Raw genomic sequence first — 18,741 nt, forward strand, 5'->3', positions numbered from 1 at the left:
TATGGGTGACGTCACCGACGGAGCCCCGGTACGGACCTTTTTAACTAGAAAGTTCTAGTTGGCCGCACCGCGCATGCGCGAGTGCCTTCCCGCCCGACGGAGGAGTGCGTGGTCTCCAGTTAGGATAAGCCAGCTAAGAAGCCAACCCGGGGAGGTGGGTGGGTCGTAAGAATATCTGCCTGCTGTCCCTGGATAACACCTGTTACGGTAAGTAACTGTGCTTTATCCCAGGACAAGCAGGCAGCATATTCTTAACGTATGGGTGACCTCTAAGCTAACAGAGAGGGAGGAGGGATGGTTGGCCATTAGGAAAATAAATTTTGTAACACAGATTGACCAAAGTGTCCATCCCGTCTGGAGAAGGCATCCAGACAGTAGTGAGTAGTGAATGTGTGAACTGAAGACCAAGTGGCCGCCTTGCAGATGTCCTCAATAGGAGTGGAACGGAGGAAAGCCACAGAAGCAGCCATAGCTCTGACCCTGTGGGCCGTGACAGGTCCTTCCAGTGACAGGCCGGCCCGAGCATAACAGAACGCAATACAGGCAGCAAGCCAATTGGACAGCGTTCGTTTAGATACAGGGTGACCCAGACGATTAGGATCGAAGGTCAGAAAAAGTTGAGGAGAGGAGCGGTGAGCCCTGGTACGGTCAAGGTAGTACGCCAGGGCACGCTTACAATCCAGCGTGTGAAGAGCCTGTTCCCCAGGATGAGAATGGGGTTTAGGGAAGAAAACAGGCAGCACGATGGACTGGTTGAGGTGAAAGGCTGAAACCACCTTAGGAAGGAATTTAGGATGGGTACGCAGAACCACCTTGTCATGGTGAAAAACAGTGAACGGTGGATCGGCGACCAGTGCATGTAGCTCACTAACCCTCCTGGCAGAGGTGATGGCAATGAGGAAAAGCACCTTCCATGTGAGAAGTTTGAGCGAGGTAGTAGCCAGAGGCTCAAAAGGAGGTTTCATGAGGGCTGACAAAACCACATTGAGGTCCCAGACGACTGGGGGAGGCTGAAGAGGTGGTTTGATATTGAAGAGGCCTCTCATGAACCGGGAAACCAGAGGATGAGCCGTGAGGGGTTTTCCAAGGATAGGCTCATGAAACGCAGTGATGGCACTGAGGTGGACTCTGATTGAGGTCGACTTGAGGCCAGCGTCGGAGAGAGCGAGCAAATAGTCCAGTACAGTTTCCACCGCCAGAGAGGTGGGATTGTGATGATGAAGGAGACACCAAGCGGAGAACCGGGTCCACTTCTGATGGTAACATTGGAGTGTGGAGGGTTTCCTGGAGGCATCCAAAATGCGACTGACTGGCTGAGACAGGTTTTCTGGAGAGGTCAGCCCGAGAGAAACCAAGCTGTCAGGTGGAGGGAAGACAGATTGGGATGTAGCAGAGACTGATGTTGCTGCGTAAGCAGAGAAGGAAATACAGGAAGAGGAATGGGCTCCCTGGAGCTGAGTTGAAGCAGGAGGGAGAACCAATGTTGTCTGGGCCACCGAGGGGCGATGAGAATCATGGTGGCCCTGTCCTTGCGGAGCTTGAACAGGGTCCGCAACATCAGAGGAAGTGGAGGGAAGGCATAGAGGAACCGATCCGTCCAGTCGAGTAGGAATGCATCCGGGGCCAGACGATGTGGAGAGAAGAGTCTGGAGCAGAACTGGGGCAGCTGATGGTTGTGAGGAGCTGCAAAGAGGTCCACCTGTGGAGTGCCCCATCGAGCAAAGATGGAGTGGAGAGTGGGAGGATCCAGGGTCCACTCGTGAGGTTGAAGGATGCGGCTGAGCTGGTCGGCCAGGGAGTTCTGTTCGCCCTGGATATAGACCGCTTTGAGAAAAAGATTGTGGGCTGTGGCCCAGGTCCAAATTCGGAGGGCCTCCTGACAAAGGAGACGAGATCCGGTGCCGCCTTGCTTGTTGATGTAGTACATGGCGACTTGGTTGTCCGTGCACAGGAGAAGAACCTGAGGATAGAGAAGGTGCTGGAAGGCCTTGAGAGCATAAAACATGGCTCTGAGTTCCAGGAAATTGATGTGATGTTGACGCTCCTGAGGGGTCCAGAGTCCCTGGGTGCGTAGATCCCCTATGTGAGCTCCCCATGCATAGGGGGAGGCATCTGTGGTGATGATCATGGAATGAGGGGGCGGATGAAGAAGGAGGCCCCTGGAAAGATTTGAGGAGTTCAACCACCATTGAAGAGAATGCTGAAGAGACGATGTCACAGAGATGGGATGAGAAAGAGGATCCCTGGTCTGCGACCATTGGTTGGCGAGGGTCCATTGCGGTATCCTCAAATGGAGTCGCGCCAGAGGAACCACATGGACTGTCGAGGCCATGTGACCCAGAAGAATCATCATCTGGCGAGCAGGGATGGATGGTTGGAGGAGCACCTGTCGACAGAGGTGAAGCAGTGTCCGGTGCCGGTCGGCAGGAAGGAACGCTCTCATGGAGTTGGTATCGAGAAGTGCTCCGATGAACTGAAGGCGCTGCGTGGGAAGCAGATGCGACTTGGGATAATTGATCTCGAACCCCAAGAGATGGAGGAAAGAGATGGTGTGGTGAGTGGATTGCAGCACAAGTGGAGCGGTCGTTGCTTTCACCAACCAATCGTCCAAGTAGGGGAACACTTGTAGGTTGTGGGACCTGAGACAGGCCGCTACCACAATCAGGCACTTGGTGAACACCCTGGGCGAAGATGCGAGACCAAAGGGAAGCACTTTGTACTGATAGTGGTGATTGAGTATCTGGAATCGGAGGTAGCGACGTGAAGCCTGATGGATTGGGATGTGAGTGTAGGCCTCCTTGAGGTCCAGGGAACATAGCCAGTCGTGTTGAGACAGAAGAGGATAAAGTGTGGCAAGTGAGAGCATCCTGAACTTTTCCTTGACCAAACACTTGTTGAGGTTCCTGAGGTCGAGGATAGGACGAAGATCTCCTGTTTTCTTGGGTACCAAGAAGTAGCGGGAGTAAAATCCCTGACCTCTTTGGTCTGGTGGAACTTCTTCGATGGCATTGAGAAGGAGGAGGGATTGGACCTCCCTGAGGAGGAGAGGAGTTTGGGAGGAGTGAGAAGCAGACTCTACGGGAGGGTGGTCTGGAGGAAGAGTCTGAAACCTTAGTGAGTATCCGTGACGGATGATGTTTAGAACCCACAGGTCTGATGTGATGGCCTCCCAGCGTCGTAGAAAGATGGTGAGGCGGCCCCCGATAGGTTGAGGCAGAGGCAGCGAGGGTTGGAGACTGGCTATGCCCTGGAGAAAGGAGTCAAAAGGGCTGAGGAGGCTTAGTTTGAGGGAGAGGCTTAGCTGTCTGGTGAGATTGCGAGCGAGCCTGAGAGTGTTGTTGTTGTTGTTGGCGAGGCCGACGAGATTGCTGTTGAGGAGGATTCAGCGGCCTAGCAGAAAAGCGACGTTGGTAAGAAGACTGAGGTCTGTATGGTCGTGTCGGCGGAGTCTTCTTTTTAGGCTTAATGAGGGTGTCCCATCTGGTCTCATGAGCCGAAAGTTTTTGTGTGGTGGTATCTAGAGACTCCCCAAAAAGTTCATCACCAAGACAGGGCGCGTTGGCAAGGCGGTCTTGGTGGTTGACATCCAGGTCAGATACTCTCAGCCAGGCAAGGCGTCGCATAGCAATTGCCAGAGCAGAGGCACGGGAGGAGAGCTCGAAGGAGTCATAGATTGAGCGTACCATGAACTTCCTGAGCTGAAGGAGGGTGGAAATTTGTTGCTGAAACAAAGGGACCTTGCGTTCAGGGATGTACTTTTGCAGAGCAGAAAGTTGTTGTACCAGATATTTCATATAAAAAGAAAAATGAAATGAATAATTGTTGGCTCTGCTAGCCAGCATGGCATTCTGGTATAGGCGCTTTCCAAATTTATCCATTGTTTTACCCTCTCTGCCAGGAGGGGTGGAGGCATAGACACTGGAACCATGAGATTTCTTGAGAGTGGATTCTACTAGGAGGCTCTCATGTGGCAACTGGGGTTTATCAAATCCCGGGATAGGGATGACCCTGTATAAACTGTCCAGTTTCTTAGGGGCACCTGGAACAGTAAGGGGGTTCTCCAAGTTTTTATAAAACGTCTCCCGCAGAATATCATGGACGGGGAGTTTGAGAAATTCCTTGGGGGGTTGGTCGAAGTCCAAGGCTTCTAGAAAGGCCTGGGACTTCTTGGAGTCGGACTCGAGTGGGATGGAAAGAGCCCCAGACATCTCCCGAAGGAATTTTGTAAATGAGGACTGCTCGGGCTTGGAGGTGGATTCAGCCATGGAGGGTTCCTCATCAGTGGAAGAGGCATCCTCCTCGGTACCGAGGGGGGATTGCTCCCATAAGTCAGGGTCCCTGATGGCCGGCTCAGCATGGCGGGTTTTAGAAAGGGACTTGCCAGATCTCATGGATACGGTGCCGGGGGATGAAGACCGGTGCCGATCTCTGTCCCGGGAGGAGTGGTGTCGATCCCGGTCCCGAGACGATCGATGTCGATCTTGGGTTCGGGATGGGTCCTCCGCCGTGCAGGTCTGTAATGTAGGCTGTGCCGATAAGACCGGCATCGAAGTATTCATCGGTACCGAGGGGGTGGCCACTGGCGTAGTGGTGCGAGGCTCGGGCCGGACCGGTACCGGAAGGAGCGGTGCCAGCAGGGTTGGGAGCAGTTCCTGAAGCTGGTGCTCGAGTTGCTCCTGTAATTTAGTTTGGAGGATGGCCGAGATACGGTCCTCCAATGGGGGCACCGGTACCGTTTTACTTTTCTTCGGTACCATAGGTGCCGCTCTACGCTCCGGTGATGAGGAGGCCGATGAAGAGGCACTCACCGTTATCGGAGCGGAGCGCTTACGGGACTTGCGGGACGTCGGAAGGACCGGTGTCACCGCCGTGGCTGGAGGGCGCTCGAGGGAAGTGGAAGGCTTCTTAGCTGGCTTACCTTGCGCCATCGACCCCGCAGAAGGATCAGGTGGTGTCGATGTTGACGGTGCCGATTTCGGCGGTGCCGTCGACGTCGGGGTCGGATCCATAGCAGAACCGGTGCCGAAGAGGAGATTCTGCTGAATTTTTCTATTTTTAAGTGTGCGTTTTTGAAGAGTCGCGCAGCGGGTGCAGGTGTCAGCCCGATGTTCCGGACCCAAGCACTGTAGGCACCAGTTGTGTGGGTCCGAAAGGGAAATCGGGCGTGCACACCGCTGGCACTTCTTAAAACCCGGCTGAGGGGGCATGAAGGGGAATACGGCCTCAGCGAAATCAAAGCCGGAGGCTTGTATGATGGCAACAGGCCCCGCCGGGGCCTGTTGAAAAATAAAGGAAAAAATAAAGTTGTTTTTTTTTTTTTTTGTAAATTAGACAGAAAAGAAAAACCCGAAGGAAAAAAGCAGAAAAAATCAGAATAACGCGAGCGGGAAGGCAAAAAAGGAGTGTTCAACAGCCGTTGAATACCACATGCGTCTTCTTCGCTCCGCGGAAACGAAGAAACTGGAGACCACGCACTCCTCCGTCGGGCGGGAAGGCACTCGCGCATGCGCGGTGCGGCCAACTAGAACTTTCTAGTTAAAAAGGTCCGTACCGGGGCTCCGTCGGTGACGTCACCCATACGTTAAGAATATGCTGCCTGCTTGTCCTGGGATAATGACATGAATTCTTACTGGACAATATCTCAATTAAATCTACACCAATTCAAATGGACACTAAAATAAAACTTTTAGGTGTTATCATCGACAGGGATCTTACCTTTCACGATCATATAAGTTCAGTGGTCAAAACTTGTTTCTACAAATTACGTATTATTCGATCTTTAACTTCTGTCCTAGAGATCAATTCAATCACTATCCTGATACATTCATTAGTAATTTCTCATCTCGAGTATTGTAACTCTCTTCTCAATGGTCTTCCTCAAAAAGAAATTAGACGCTTACAACTAATACAAAACACAGCAATAAAACTTATTTATAAAATAGGCAAATACGACCATGTCACTCCTTTCTTAAAAAAAGCACATTGGCTCCCCATTACTCACCGCATCACCTATAAAATCATTTTACTCTCCTTTAAAATAAAACTTTCTCATCTGCCCTCATTCCTTGATAAACTTCTCATTCCCCAATGTTCCCCACGCACATTAAGATCAACTGATCAAAAACTTCTTTTCATCCCCTCCATAAAAGATTTTTACTATACACGAAAAGTAAATTTCGCAGTAACTGCTCCTACCCTCTGGAATTCCCTACCACAGCAACTCCGCGACGAACCACGACTCGACAAATTTAAGACAGGCCTAAAAACTTTCCTATTTCGTGATGCATTCGCTAACACTTAGAGCCATCATCTTTTTTTCTACTTATCAACAACAAACCGCTTTGATAAAGCGACCCCCCCCCTTTTATGTTTTTATCCAAACCCCACTATCTCCTTTTTTCTTCTCAAATATGTAACTTTCACCCTCCCCTCCCCTCTACCCTCACTGTCTAGTTTGTCCTGTAAAAGTTATTTGTATACACACAATATTTTTAATTCTTTCAGTTTCTCTTTCTTTTAAACTTATTGTTAACCGGCCAGATATTAACTTGATGGTTGGTATATCAAAATTAATAAAACTTGAAACTTGACAAAATTTATCACTGTTCCCATCTCCGCAGATAACCGCGGAAAACAATTCTGTGTCATTCTTTAGTGTCTATTTCAACCTGTCCTTCTATACCAGCATTCTTCAATGCAAGGCTTGAGGGTCAGTGGCTGTGCCCATTCATACTCCGATTCTTCCCTCTCTCCTTAAAGAATGATATGGATATGGTTTTCCACAGTTATCCATAGGGACTGTTATTCATGTCATTCTCTAACTTTGAACACAAATAACTAAGAAAAAGAAAAGCATTATACTAATGTATTTTCAAAGGTCGTACTAAACATTTAAACAATTGCAAAGTATCCTGAAACTAGGTAAAGGCTTTAACCCCCCACTGTATAAACAGTAGTTGATACAATAATGTTATAACTATATCCATGTAAACCGGCATTTCAGTTAAGGCTATTATACTCTGTTGTACACATTTTAGAGGGAAGAAGGTGTCTTAAAAAAAAAATAAAAAAGCTAATTCTCTTTTGTCCCCAATAGACATTCACTCTTTCAAACTGGGAATCAAAGGGTATGGAGACTATTTATATTTATGCAAAATTTTTATGTCCTTGTATTTCTGCAGATCAATTTACTTACTCTCAGTTGGAAGGAGGATTACCTGGCAAACAGCAGTTTCCAATAAGGTGATTTTTCCCCTCCCCTCAAAGATAGGAGTGTGGTATTGACTGGCTGCCGAGTGCTTTCCCTTCCCAGTCCTACCTAGAGCCCAAGTACTCAGTTAGAATCTGGCGGAGGTTGAAGTGCCATGCGAGGATAGTGTTTCATTTTCCAGCAAAGCCAGGAATGCCTTGTAATGGATATTTAGGGGTAGGGGTTGGGGTGTGTGTGTGGGGTGTGTGTCTTACCTGGGTATCCTTCCAGACTGGTTCTGACATTATGCACAGAGGGGTAGACCTAAACAGCAATGATATTTGAAAAGATATTTTAGTTGGTTGTCTAATTCCACATAGCAGTAAAGCAACCTCAACTTTTGTGAGTTTAAAGTAATCTGTATGCTATGTTGTCCAACAATTACAAATTTTAAAAAAACATTTCTTATTTCCACAATATACATTCCCCTCCCCATTCTAATATAATTATTACTTTTTTTTTTTTGTAAATAATTTTTATTCTTTTTAAATTCTTACATCAAGTGAAATACATGTATTACATTCAATTATAAAGAAACACTTGAAATTATCAATAAATGTTTTTACATTGTAAATTAAAGAAACCCTTTATCAAAATTTTATATCATATTATTATTACAATATTTTTCCCTTCCCTATCCCCTCTATATGTTCTATACATGTGTTATGATATCTGATCAGTAGAATAATTTGTCAATGGTCCCCATATTTTATTAAATTTTTTAATATAACCTTGTTGTAATGCCATTACTTTTTCCATTTTATATATATGACAAATTGAATTCCACCAGAAAGTGTAATTTAATTTAGTGTAATCTTTCCAATTCTGAGTAATTTGCTGAATGGCGACCCCTGTTAAAATTAATAAAAGTTTATTATTGTTAGCTGATATCGGACTCTGTGTTCTCATTGTTGTTCCAAATAATATTGTATCATATGATAGTCCAACATGATTTTCTAATAATTTATTAATTTAATAATATAATTATTACTAATGTGCTATGAAATCTGATCATTGGAATAGCGAGTCAATGGTTCCCAAATTTTCTTAAAATTATATATATTTCCCTGTTGTAAAGCTATTGTTTTTTCCATTTTGTATATATGACAGACTGAATTCCACGAAAATGTATAATTTAATTTGGTATAATCCTTCCAATTTTGAGTTATTTATTGCATGAAAAAAAGGGCAGGGTTATATTTTATATGATAAGATGAATTATTTGTAATCACAATTTTCATGTATTAATTGAATATAATATGTAAAATTCAAATATTGTAAGAATGCAAAAATTTATAAAAAAAAAATTTAAAAAAAACCCACAAAACAACCAACAATAAAACCTACTCATCTTGGCTCTAACAGTGCTGATATAATAATAATAAACTTTATTCTTATATACCACCATACCATTTAGGCGGTTCACATTCAAGACAGACTGAACAGTTCAGTGACAATACATTCTTAGAGAATACATAGTATAATTACCATTTAATTTACAAATTTTTCAAAAAGATACGTTTTCATAGATTTTCAAAAGATGTAATAAGACAGTCTGGGAAATTATTGTACTCAACCAATTGTTCAATTTGCCTGCCCAAAATGCAAACGTTCTATCAAGAAATCTTTTATAAACGGCAATGTTTTAGTGTAGGATAGGAAAAGAAATTGATTCTTCGAGCAGACTTTTTTTTTATCCCATATAGTTCAAACCGTGAACATAGGTACGCTGGAGCCAAGCCGAACATCGTTTTGAAGCAAATACAAGAAAATTTAAATAGCACTCTAGCTTCGAAAGGCAACCAGTGTAGCTGCTGATAATATGGGCTAATATGATCATATTTTTTCAGGTCATAAATCCAACGAACTGCCAATATATAAAAGGTAAGGCATTTTGATATAGTACTACATTTCTAGGGTACAACCATGTGGATTTATATACAATTATTATCATAAACAGCCCTTACATTCGATCAATAACAATATAAAATATAATCCCCCCCTCCCTTCCACTATATCCAATCAAGATAGAATACAAAATATCCCCCCTCCCTCCCACCCTCTCTGGATGTGTGTGCAAATCAAACAGAAAATAAAGGCACTATACAACCTCATGCAAAATTGTCATTTCTTTAATAAGACATTAACGATTTGTTTCTGAGGCCCTCCAAGTACCTACAAATCCAAAATGTGGCCCTGCAAAGGGTTTGCGTTTGAGACCACTGGTCTAGGTTCAAAAAAGACCAGTCAATCACAGCTCTATTCTAATTTGTGCCCACTGTAACAGTCTCTATGATTAAAGCTGCAAGCAATTGACTCCTCATCTGACTTGTTCAGAACAGCCCATGGTCAATTTAACATGCAGAAAGTACAATTCACGTATTCTAAGTAATATACACTTCTTGTTTATGTTATATATGAAAAGAGTCTAGTTGTAAGGAGTCACTTCTCCATTCATTAATGATTAATAGGGGCCTATTAGAATCCCTTGTTTATAAGATCTTATGAAATATTATTCATGGATATTACCAATGTTGACAGTGGACTGCCCCTTCACACAATCCAAAACGACCCCACGTCAAATACCAGAACAAGAAGATCAGTGGGGAAGGGACTGTTCACATCAGCCTTAGAAACAATAAGCAGTAAATGAAAAGGACTTTATATTGGTATATGAAATATGTTTTGATGTATGATTATACCTAATAAACCTTATTGTTTCTAAGGCCGATGTGTACTGAACAGTCCCTTCCCCACTGGTTTTCATGCCCCCTCATACAGCATCAACAACGAAGCCTACTAGAAATAAATGAGAACAAACCATTTCAATAGAACAATAAAGACAAATGATACTTTAGAAATAAATGAAAACTAAAGAAAGATTTACCAAATGAAGTGGAGTCTCATGCTTTGATAAACCTTTCATTCCTAGAGTGAGCAAGCTCTCTCTAAACTCGGAACAGAGCCATTTGGATTTGTCAGCACCCAAAGATCCAATGCTCGAGAACTGGCCTATCACAGGCCAGGATTCATCCGCATGTGTCCTTGCATGCTCTCTCAAAAGCTTTGGGAGAAAAAAAAATACCTGTAGGTTAAATTCTTCTAATCTTTCAAAATTGACTCATAACTACAAAATGTAGATGAAATCTTGCCATTTACTCCATTTTATAGAACACAAATGATCTTAAACAATGTATGCACACACTTTTAACAAGTATTTTTTATGGTGATCCTGAAATGTTTTTTTGTTTATGGCTCTTGAGAACCTAAGTAGAGAATGAGACAGGGACAAATTTTTCCCGTCCCCGTGGGAACTAATTTCTCCATCCTGGCGAGTTCTTTTCCTGTCCCTGCCCCATTTCTTGCAAACTCTGTCCTCATCTGCACAAGCCTCAAAATCATAAGTGTTTGAGGCTTGTGCAGTTAAGACAGAGCTTATAGAAATGGGACAGGGACAGTGACAAAGTGTGCGGGGACGGGATGGGGAAACTGAGTTACTGCGGGGATGGGGGCAAATTTGTCCCCATGTCATTCTCTAAACCTGAACTCAGTACTCAGGCTTCTCCACCCCTAGCTGCGCAAGTCTTATTCAGATAAGACTTCTTTTCATGTTGAACAAAAACAATCTAATGTTTGATGGGAAACTGAGGACAGTCGGCACAAAAATCACTCCCCCCTTTTCCCTTTAAAAAGGAACAATTGTTTTGAATATAAATGTTACTATTACAAGAAGTGGGTAAAACTTTGCAAATCAGGTGCACTGTTATTGAGACAGACATGGGGGAAGCCCTGGATCAGCAGCATGGGATGTTAATACTATTTGGGCTTCTGCCAGGTACTTGTGACCTGGATTGGCCACTGTTTGGAAACAGTTAACTGGGCTAGATGGACCACTGGTCTGACCCAGTTTGGTTGTTATAAGCTAACTTTATTTACAGGTCAATCTATTCCATTTCTAGAATACTTCTGGTCATTCAGAGGGCCAGAAGACCTAATTATTATTTTTATATTAATGCTGCATTCAAAGAAAAATCAGTAACAAATTTAAACAAAAAATATTTAATTTATTTATTTTTTTAAATTTCTTTATTCAGTTTTGCATATTACAACAAGTGTATCAGAAAAATTCATATGATCTTATAAATACACACGTGATTTACCTTCACGTAACACTTTAAATACAACATATCATTTAAAAAATAATAAAAGTGTCGTAAAGGATTGAGGACAAAATACCATTACTTTGGCAAAATGGATGCTGCCACACCACAATTTGCTCCACCTTAAATCATACAAATGCTAAAGAAACAGCATTGTTTCAGAGTTTGACAATTTGCACAAGTTTCCTCCTGCTCTCTTCCAGCTCTAATATCTGTTCTATTGGGCTACAGTGCTATAAGCAACTACTCGGAATTCTTTCCTCATTCTCCTCTTCTAACCCAATTACTGTTAATGGCCATCCTTGCTAAGTCCCATAGATCATAGCTCCTTCTAGGAAATGGTATACATGTATTCAGAGTCCAGCCACCATTTATCAGTTGTGTGATGGCCAAGCCTGCTTACCCCCACCCCCACCTCCTGCAACATCCACAGCTGGCTCCTGGAGTAGAAATTGCATCAAAGTCTCCCACATAATAGTGTACAGTGCTGCCCCTGAATTACCAAGCCCCATTTCTAATGCTGAGAATTACGATTACCTTTCGAAGTTTGAAGTGACCCCATCTTTCTTTCTGGTTTCCTTGGAATCTTCCTGGGACTGACCCAATGAGGTACACTCTAGAAAAAGAAATAACCCAGCTTTAGGTAAAGTGCTGGAGCCAATCTGATGCCATCACTACAGGCTACGTCATGGGACACATGGCTTTAATTCCTGACTTGACCTTTTCTTCTTGGGCGATACAGGTGCTAGAATGTCAAAGGCAACTCTTGATGGCGATACCCTATGGACCAGATTTATGGAGCATGGGATCCCTAGACAACAATTATTATTGTGATGGCTGGGCCAGAAATGATGTGAATTAATAATGGAGTGAGGGGTGGCAGAGCTTCAGGTAGTTCAGCATTAAAGGCTTGAGGTAGTATATAGCCTATATGGCACAAGGAAATTGTCACGTTAAATGAAGATGCTTGATTAACATTAAGAAACAATGTGTCCAAGTCCTCAAAAACAACATGTACCCAAGCATCATAAAGATAAACCTTGACTCTCCCAAATGCTTAATATCTAGCAGGGGTATCCGATTGGTATAGTGCAAGAATTTAAAGAAATCAACAGGGTAGTTAACATCCAGGTTTAGTACTGTGCCTTTTTTTCTGCCGCTCCTGCATTGTGCAATTCAGTGTCTTTGGCATTACAGGCCAAGTGCTCTAGTAAAACCTTTAAAAATCTTTCAAGCAAGCCTTTAGCATTTGACTTGGTGTGAGGTTCATTGCTCATAGACTACCAAATCCTAGGACCGTGTATTGTTGATTCTGCCCTTCTGTCCTTGAATGAATGTGATCTTTTCCTATTATTGCATGGAGTTCTTTTCTTATAAGAACATAAGAATAGCCTTACTGGGTCAGACCAACAGTCCATCAAATCCAGTAGCCAATCCAGGCCACTAGTACCTGGTCAAAACCCAAAGAGTAGCAACAATCCATGCTACCGATCCAGGGCAAGCAGTGGCTTCCCCCATGTCTTTCTCAATAGCATGCTATGGACTTTTACTCCAGGAAATTGTCCAAACCTTTCTTAAAACCAGCTACGCTAACCGCTCTTACCACAACCTCTGGCAACACGTTGCAGAGCTTAACTATTCTCTGAGTGAAAAAACATTTCCTCCAATTGGTTTTAAAAGTATTTCCCTGTAACTTCATTGTGTGTCCCCTAGTCTTTGCAATTTATGACTGAGTGAAAAATCAACCCACTTGTACCCGTTCTACTCCACTGAGGATTTTGTAGACTTCAATCATATCAGCTGGCTCTTTTCCAAGCTGAAGAGCCCTAACCTTTTCAGTCTTTCCTCATACGAGAGGAGTTCCATACCCTTTATTATCCTGGTCGCTCTTCTTTGAACCTTTTCTAGTGCCGCTTTATCTTTCTTGAGATAAGGAGGCCAGAATTGAACCCAATACTCCAGGTAAGGATACCCCATGGAGCGATACAGGAGCATTATAATATTCTTAGTCTTGTTAATCATTCCTTTTTAAATAATTCCTAGCATCCTGTTTGATTTTTTGGCCACCACCACACATTGGGTAGAAGGTTTCATCTTACTGTCTACAATGACACAAGATCCTTTTCTTGGAAATAACCTCCAAGGTGGACCCTAGCATCTGGTAACTGTGATTTGGGTTATTCTTCCCAATGTGCATCACTTTGCATTTGTCCACATTAAATATCATCTGCCACTTGGAAACCCAGTTTTCCAATTTCCTAAGGTCTGCCTGCAATTTTTCACAATTTGCAAGCATTTTGACAACTTTGACCAGTTGAGTGTCATCTGCAAATTTAATCACCTCCTTTGAGGAAAATGACCATTTAATCCTACCCTCTGTTTTCTATCCAATAACCTAGTCCACAACTGAACTTTGCCACCTATCCCATGACTCTATAATGTTGTTTAAGTTTTGAAAACCATTCTATCCAGCCTGACAGATAGGGCGGTATAGCAAGGTGGGAATAAAAATAAAGATTAGCACATATAAAGTGTGACCCTTACACAACAAAGATTGAATCATTAATAAGTTAACATACATTTTCTGAAAAACAGGCCCACCTATTCAGTGTAGGTGAATTGATTTTCACCATCAGTAAGAACCTAGAGGTAGAATGAAGTGTGGGGTAGTCAAACTGGCCAATGAGACCACCAAAATGCAACAGGAGGAAAGCAAAGCCAGGCCTCGGCAGAATGTAACAATCCTTTACAAAAGGAAGCAGCAACAGCAAAGCAGAACTAGGCCTTGGGGAACACCAGTGTTTTACCTTCTGTCTTGTATGAGTGTTTATTCTTCCCTACTGATCCACTCAATGGAACTGGTGGTATATCAAGTGTAAATAAACCATAACCAATACTAGGAAGTGGCTGCATGAGTCCTCAGAACACTTCTTCTACTAAGGAGCCAAAATCAATCCCTAAAAGATCCTGCCACTAAAAGAAATCAGCAGTCGGATAAAGTGGGCCTGAAAGAACATCCCTGTGGTAACAGCAGTATGATGGAGATGAACCCCATGGAAAACACCCATCTTGGAAGAGAAGCAGGAGGGGCAATATAGAGCTAGGCCACCAACATCTGCCCTGCCAAAGAGTTATAGGAACAAGAACCAGAATTCCCCTTTCCCTGATTGAAATTGAGGAACAGAAGTGTTTTTGGTATATTTAGGTGAACACAGAATAAACTGCAGGCAGTGGCGTAGTAAAAAGGGAGGGGAAGCGGACCACCCCAGGCACCATGTCAGTAGGGGTGCCAGCACCTCTCCATCCCGGCATGCCACACTCACTCCATCGCAACCCCCTACCTCTGTAGATCTTCACTAGCACAAACAACTTCTCCTGCCTGTTGCTCACACCAGCCTGGATCCCCTCTGAATCACTTTCGGGTCACAGGGTCAGGAAGTAACATCAAAGGGAAATCCAGCACTACCGCAAAGAGCATACTGGAGAAAAGCCATTCACGCTGGCAAAGATTTAGAGGTACGTGGGAGGGGGGAGGGAGAGCACAAGTGTGGAATGGGGGGCAGGAGGGGGCACAGAAGGAGCGAGCACACAGAGAGAGGGCATGGGGGGGGCGCCACTGCCCAGGCGCCTCCTACCCTTACTAAACCACTGGTTACAGGGGAAGTGGGATTGATTGGAAGAGAGGGGAAGTGGGATTGATTGGAAGAGAGAGGAAGTACCTGAGGGGTAGAGGGAAAAACATACGACTGCATAGGGACAGAAATTGATGCCAAAGAAGAAATCATCAGGTATCTCACTACTACCTCTTACCCAAAAGATTACGCAGCAAATGCATTTTGTTTCTAGCAAATAAGTTCTGAAGGAGGTTGTTTTTTTTTTTTTTTTTCAAATGCTGTCTAAAACAGTTTTAAATATGAACACATTAAATGCACAGAGATGTATTCTACACACACAGCTCTTCAGATGACTGATTCTCTTTAAGCGATATTCATATCCTTCAAACTACTGTCTCTATAAAAAGTAGCAGAAAGGATTCAGGAAGCGCAAGGGAAAGAATCCTGGGGCATGGACTTTACAAGTTGCAAAATGGGCGGAAAAGTTCTCAAGAGATGATCATCGCTTACATACATGGCTTTTACTGAAGAAAAATGCCAAGTCTTCAGTCAAGTCCTTTCAAAGAAGGAATGTTGTGTTCAGTTACTATTCTACATCCCTATCATACTTCATGCTTTAAAAGTGGTAAAAGGGTACTAAGAGGCTTTCTAAAATAATTTAAAACGTTCCCTTCAAGATTTATTCTTGCAACTCTTTAGTTAAAAAAAAAAACCCTCTTTTCTTCTCCACTATATTCTGCTTCTTTCTGCTCAGAGTAGTCTGTGTCTGCTTCCTCTAACACACATTAGTTTAGACCGGACTCAAGTACTTTAATGGAAAAAGAAAAAGGAAAAAATGCACAATTTCATGAAGGCTGTGAATTTTGAGGTGACTTTAAGGGCTCCTTTTAACAAGGTGCGCTAGCGTTTTTAGCACACGTAGGATTTTAGCGCACGCTAAACCTGCGCTACCTTCTAGAATTAACACCAGCTCAATGCTGCCGTTAAGGTCTAGCGCGCACTATTCCGCGCATTAAAGCCCTAACGCACCTTGTAAAAGGAGTCCTAAAAGATCATCAGGCTATTCAGTGGCAACTTTCACTTTCTCAGAGGCAATGCTTTGCCATGGCATGCCCAAGACTGAAGAGGTTCTCAAGTCTTTGTACACCACAACCCACAAAGGCACAGTACACATTGATGAACAAGCAGATGGTTCTGCAATACGTTTAATTCACAGCTTCTAACCCCCTCATACTAAATGTAAACCCTATTTTTGTTCTGGGTCAGTGGAACAGCCAACCAACAAAGAACAGCCCAAACCCCATGTTGGCCTAAAAGGAATAAAAGCCAGGGCAACAAGTTACACACAAAAATATCTCCGACACTTCCTCCACACAGCATTTTACATACATACTTTGCTGCCGAAAGATCATGTTCTCTGATGATTTCCACCCATTCCTTTAGAGTGGGAGAATGGTAAGATGTCAAGTAGTCCATCAGGTCAGACTTGAAATTTGTGACAGATTCACCAGCAGAGTCATGAGCACTCTTGGGTAACTTGGAAAATAACGGACTTAGCCATATTCTGAAAAAGAAAATTAGATTTTTCACTTGCATAACATTATAAAATGTTAAAAATGATCTGAAAAGAATACCTAACAAATGTAAGAAATCTTAGATATATGGGGGGTAAATATTCATAGAAACATGATGGCAGATAAAGGCCAAATGGCCCATCCAGTCTGTTGCTCTGCAGCATCCACTATCTCCTCTTCTCCCTATTGGCTAAGGCTCTTAACATTTGCATCTCCTCTTCCTATAGGCTAAGGCTCTTTACACCTGCATTGTGATGTCATAGAGCTTTATGGTTAAAGAAACATGATGGCAGATGAAGGCGTGAGGTCACAGAGCTTTTTGGTTATAGAAACAGAGAAACATGATGGCAGATAAAGGCCAAATGCCCATCCAGTCTGCCCATCCACAGTAACCATTATCTCTTCCTCTCTCTAAGAGATCGCATGTACCTATCCCAGGCTTTCTTGAAATCAGACACAGCTGGCAGTGGTGAGCATTTTACTGCCTGCCACCAACATTTTTCCCAGGTATTCAATGCCTGACCATGTCTGGGCTTCAGTACTGAATATCCGGTTTATGCAGTGCTAGTTAACACATGGCTAGTTAAGGCAATATTCAGGATTGGCCACTGGTTGAAGCATAAAGATAGGGGCTGCTCCAAAACAAAATCTCTTTATTAAATCAATCACCTGACATAGTCCACATTTCACCCACTCTTTGGCTTCTTCAGGGGTACAACACCTAAGGCTAAAGGATTCATGATCCCAATTAAAATACTTGTAGTAAGTCAACTTGACTGTGTGTGTCGTATTGTACTCCGCTTTGATAAAGTCGGATTATAAATAAACAAACAAAATATGCCAGCATGTTCAGCAGAAGCATGGACTCAGATTATTCTCACTGCAAATGAATGGAATGAAATGGAAATATGGATACCTATTTATACTTTTGAGTAAAATTGCGATGCGAACATGTCATAGAAAAGAATAAATAATGTATAAACTAAAAACCAAGAACAACATATTGTAAAACCGAACTCAGAATTAATGAAATAACATGCTAAAAGAACTTAACCCCACCCCCCTAAAATAAGGCATATACATACTTAAAATGATGGCTGGTTACAAACAGTATGCCTAGACCAGGGGTGCCCACACTTTTTTGACTCACGAGCTACTTTTAAAATGACCAAGTCAAAATGATCTACCAACAATAAAATTAAAAAAAAACACAACGCATACTGTACGCATAGAATTGTTAATTATCATTCCTATTCTGGGGTTTTTTCAAAGAGGTCAAAGCAGATGACTCTATGCACTGTCACCTCAGTAACAACCATACAAAAAAGCACAGTTACTTACTGTAACAGGTGTTATCCAGGGACAGCAGGCAGATATTCTTGACTGATGGGTGACGGCACCGACGGAGCCCCGGTACGGACAATTTTAGAGTGATTGCACTCTAAGAACTTGGAAAGTTCTGGTAGGCCGCACCGCGCACGCGCGAGTGCCTTCCCGCCCGACAGAGGCGCGCGGTCCCCAGTTATGATAAGCCAGCTAAGAAGCCAACCCGGGGAGGTGGGAGGGACGCAAGAATATCTGCCTGCTGTCCCTGGATAACACCTGTTACGGTAAGTAACTGTGCTTTATCCCAGGACAAGCAGGCAGCATATTCTTGACTGATGGGTGACCTCCAAGCTAACAAAAAGAGGGATGGAGGGAAGGTTGGCCATTAGGAAAATAAATTTTGCAAAACAGACTGGCCGAAGTGTCCATCCCGTCTGGAGAATGCATCCAGACAATAATGAGATGTAAAAGTATGAACTGAGGACCAAGTAGCAGCTTTGCAGATTTCCTCAATAGGAGTGGAACGGAGGAAAGCTACAGATGCTGCCATTGCTCGGACTTTATGGGCCGTGACAGAACCTTCCAGTGTCAGTCCGGTCTGAGCATAACAGAATGAAATGCACGCTGCCAGCCAATTAGACAACGTACGTTTAGAAACAGGACGCCCCAATTTGTTCGGATCAAAGGACAGAAAGAGTTGGGGAACTGATCTGTGGGGTTTCGTACGCTCTAGATAGTAAGCTAGAGCCCTCTTACAATCCAAAGTATGCAGAGCCTGTTCCCCAGAATGAGAATGAGGCTTCGGAAAGAAGACAGGC

The 18,741-nt window shown here is 43.4% G+C and overlaps 1 protein-coding gene across 2 annotated transcripts in view; it reads right to left on the bottom strand.

The window, feature by feature from the left end:
* The window catches only part of TDP1 (tyrosyl-DNA phosphodiesterase 1), a 172,985-nt gene that overhangs the window by 96,983 nt on the left and 57,261 nt on the right, over nucleotides 1-18,741 (bottom strand). For both annotated transcript variants that reach the window (XM_033952485.1, XM_033952484.1), the window contains 4 exons: nucleotides 16,417-16,587; nucleotides 11,947-12,025; nucleotides 10,137-10,313; nucleotides 7,465-7,513 (listed from right to left, as the gene is read on the bottom strand). In XM_033952485.1, coding sequence (XP_033808376.1) covers nucleotides 7,465-7,513; nucleotides 10,137-10,313; nucleotides 11,947-12,025; nucleotides 16,417-16,587 — 476 coding nt within the window. The remainder of the gene's footprint in view (nucleotides 1-7,464; nucleotides 7,514-10,136; nucleotides 10,314-11,946; nucleotides 12,026-16,416; nucleotides 16,588-18,741) is intronic.

The sequence above is a fragment of the Geotrypetes seraphini genome, chromosome 7 (genome assembly GCF_902459505.1).
Source record: "Geotrypetes seraphini chromosome 7, aGeoSer1.1, whole genome shotgun sequence".
Taxonomy (NCBI): domain Eukaryota; kingdom Metazoa; phylum Chordata; class Amphibia; order Gymnophiona; family Dermophiidae; genus Geotrypetes; species Geotrypetes seraphini.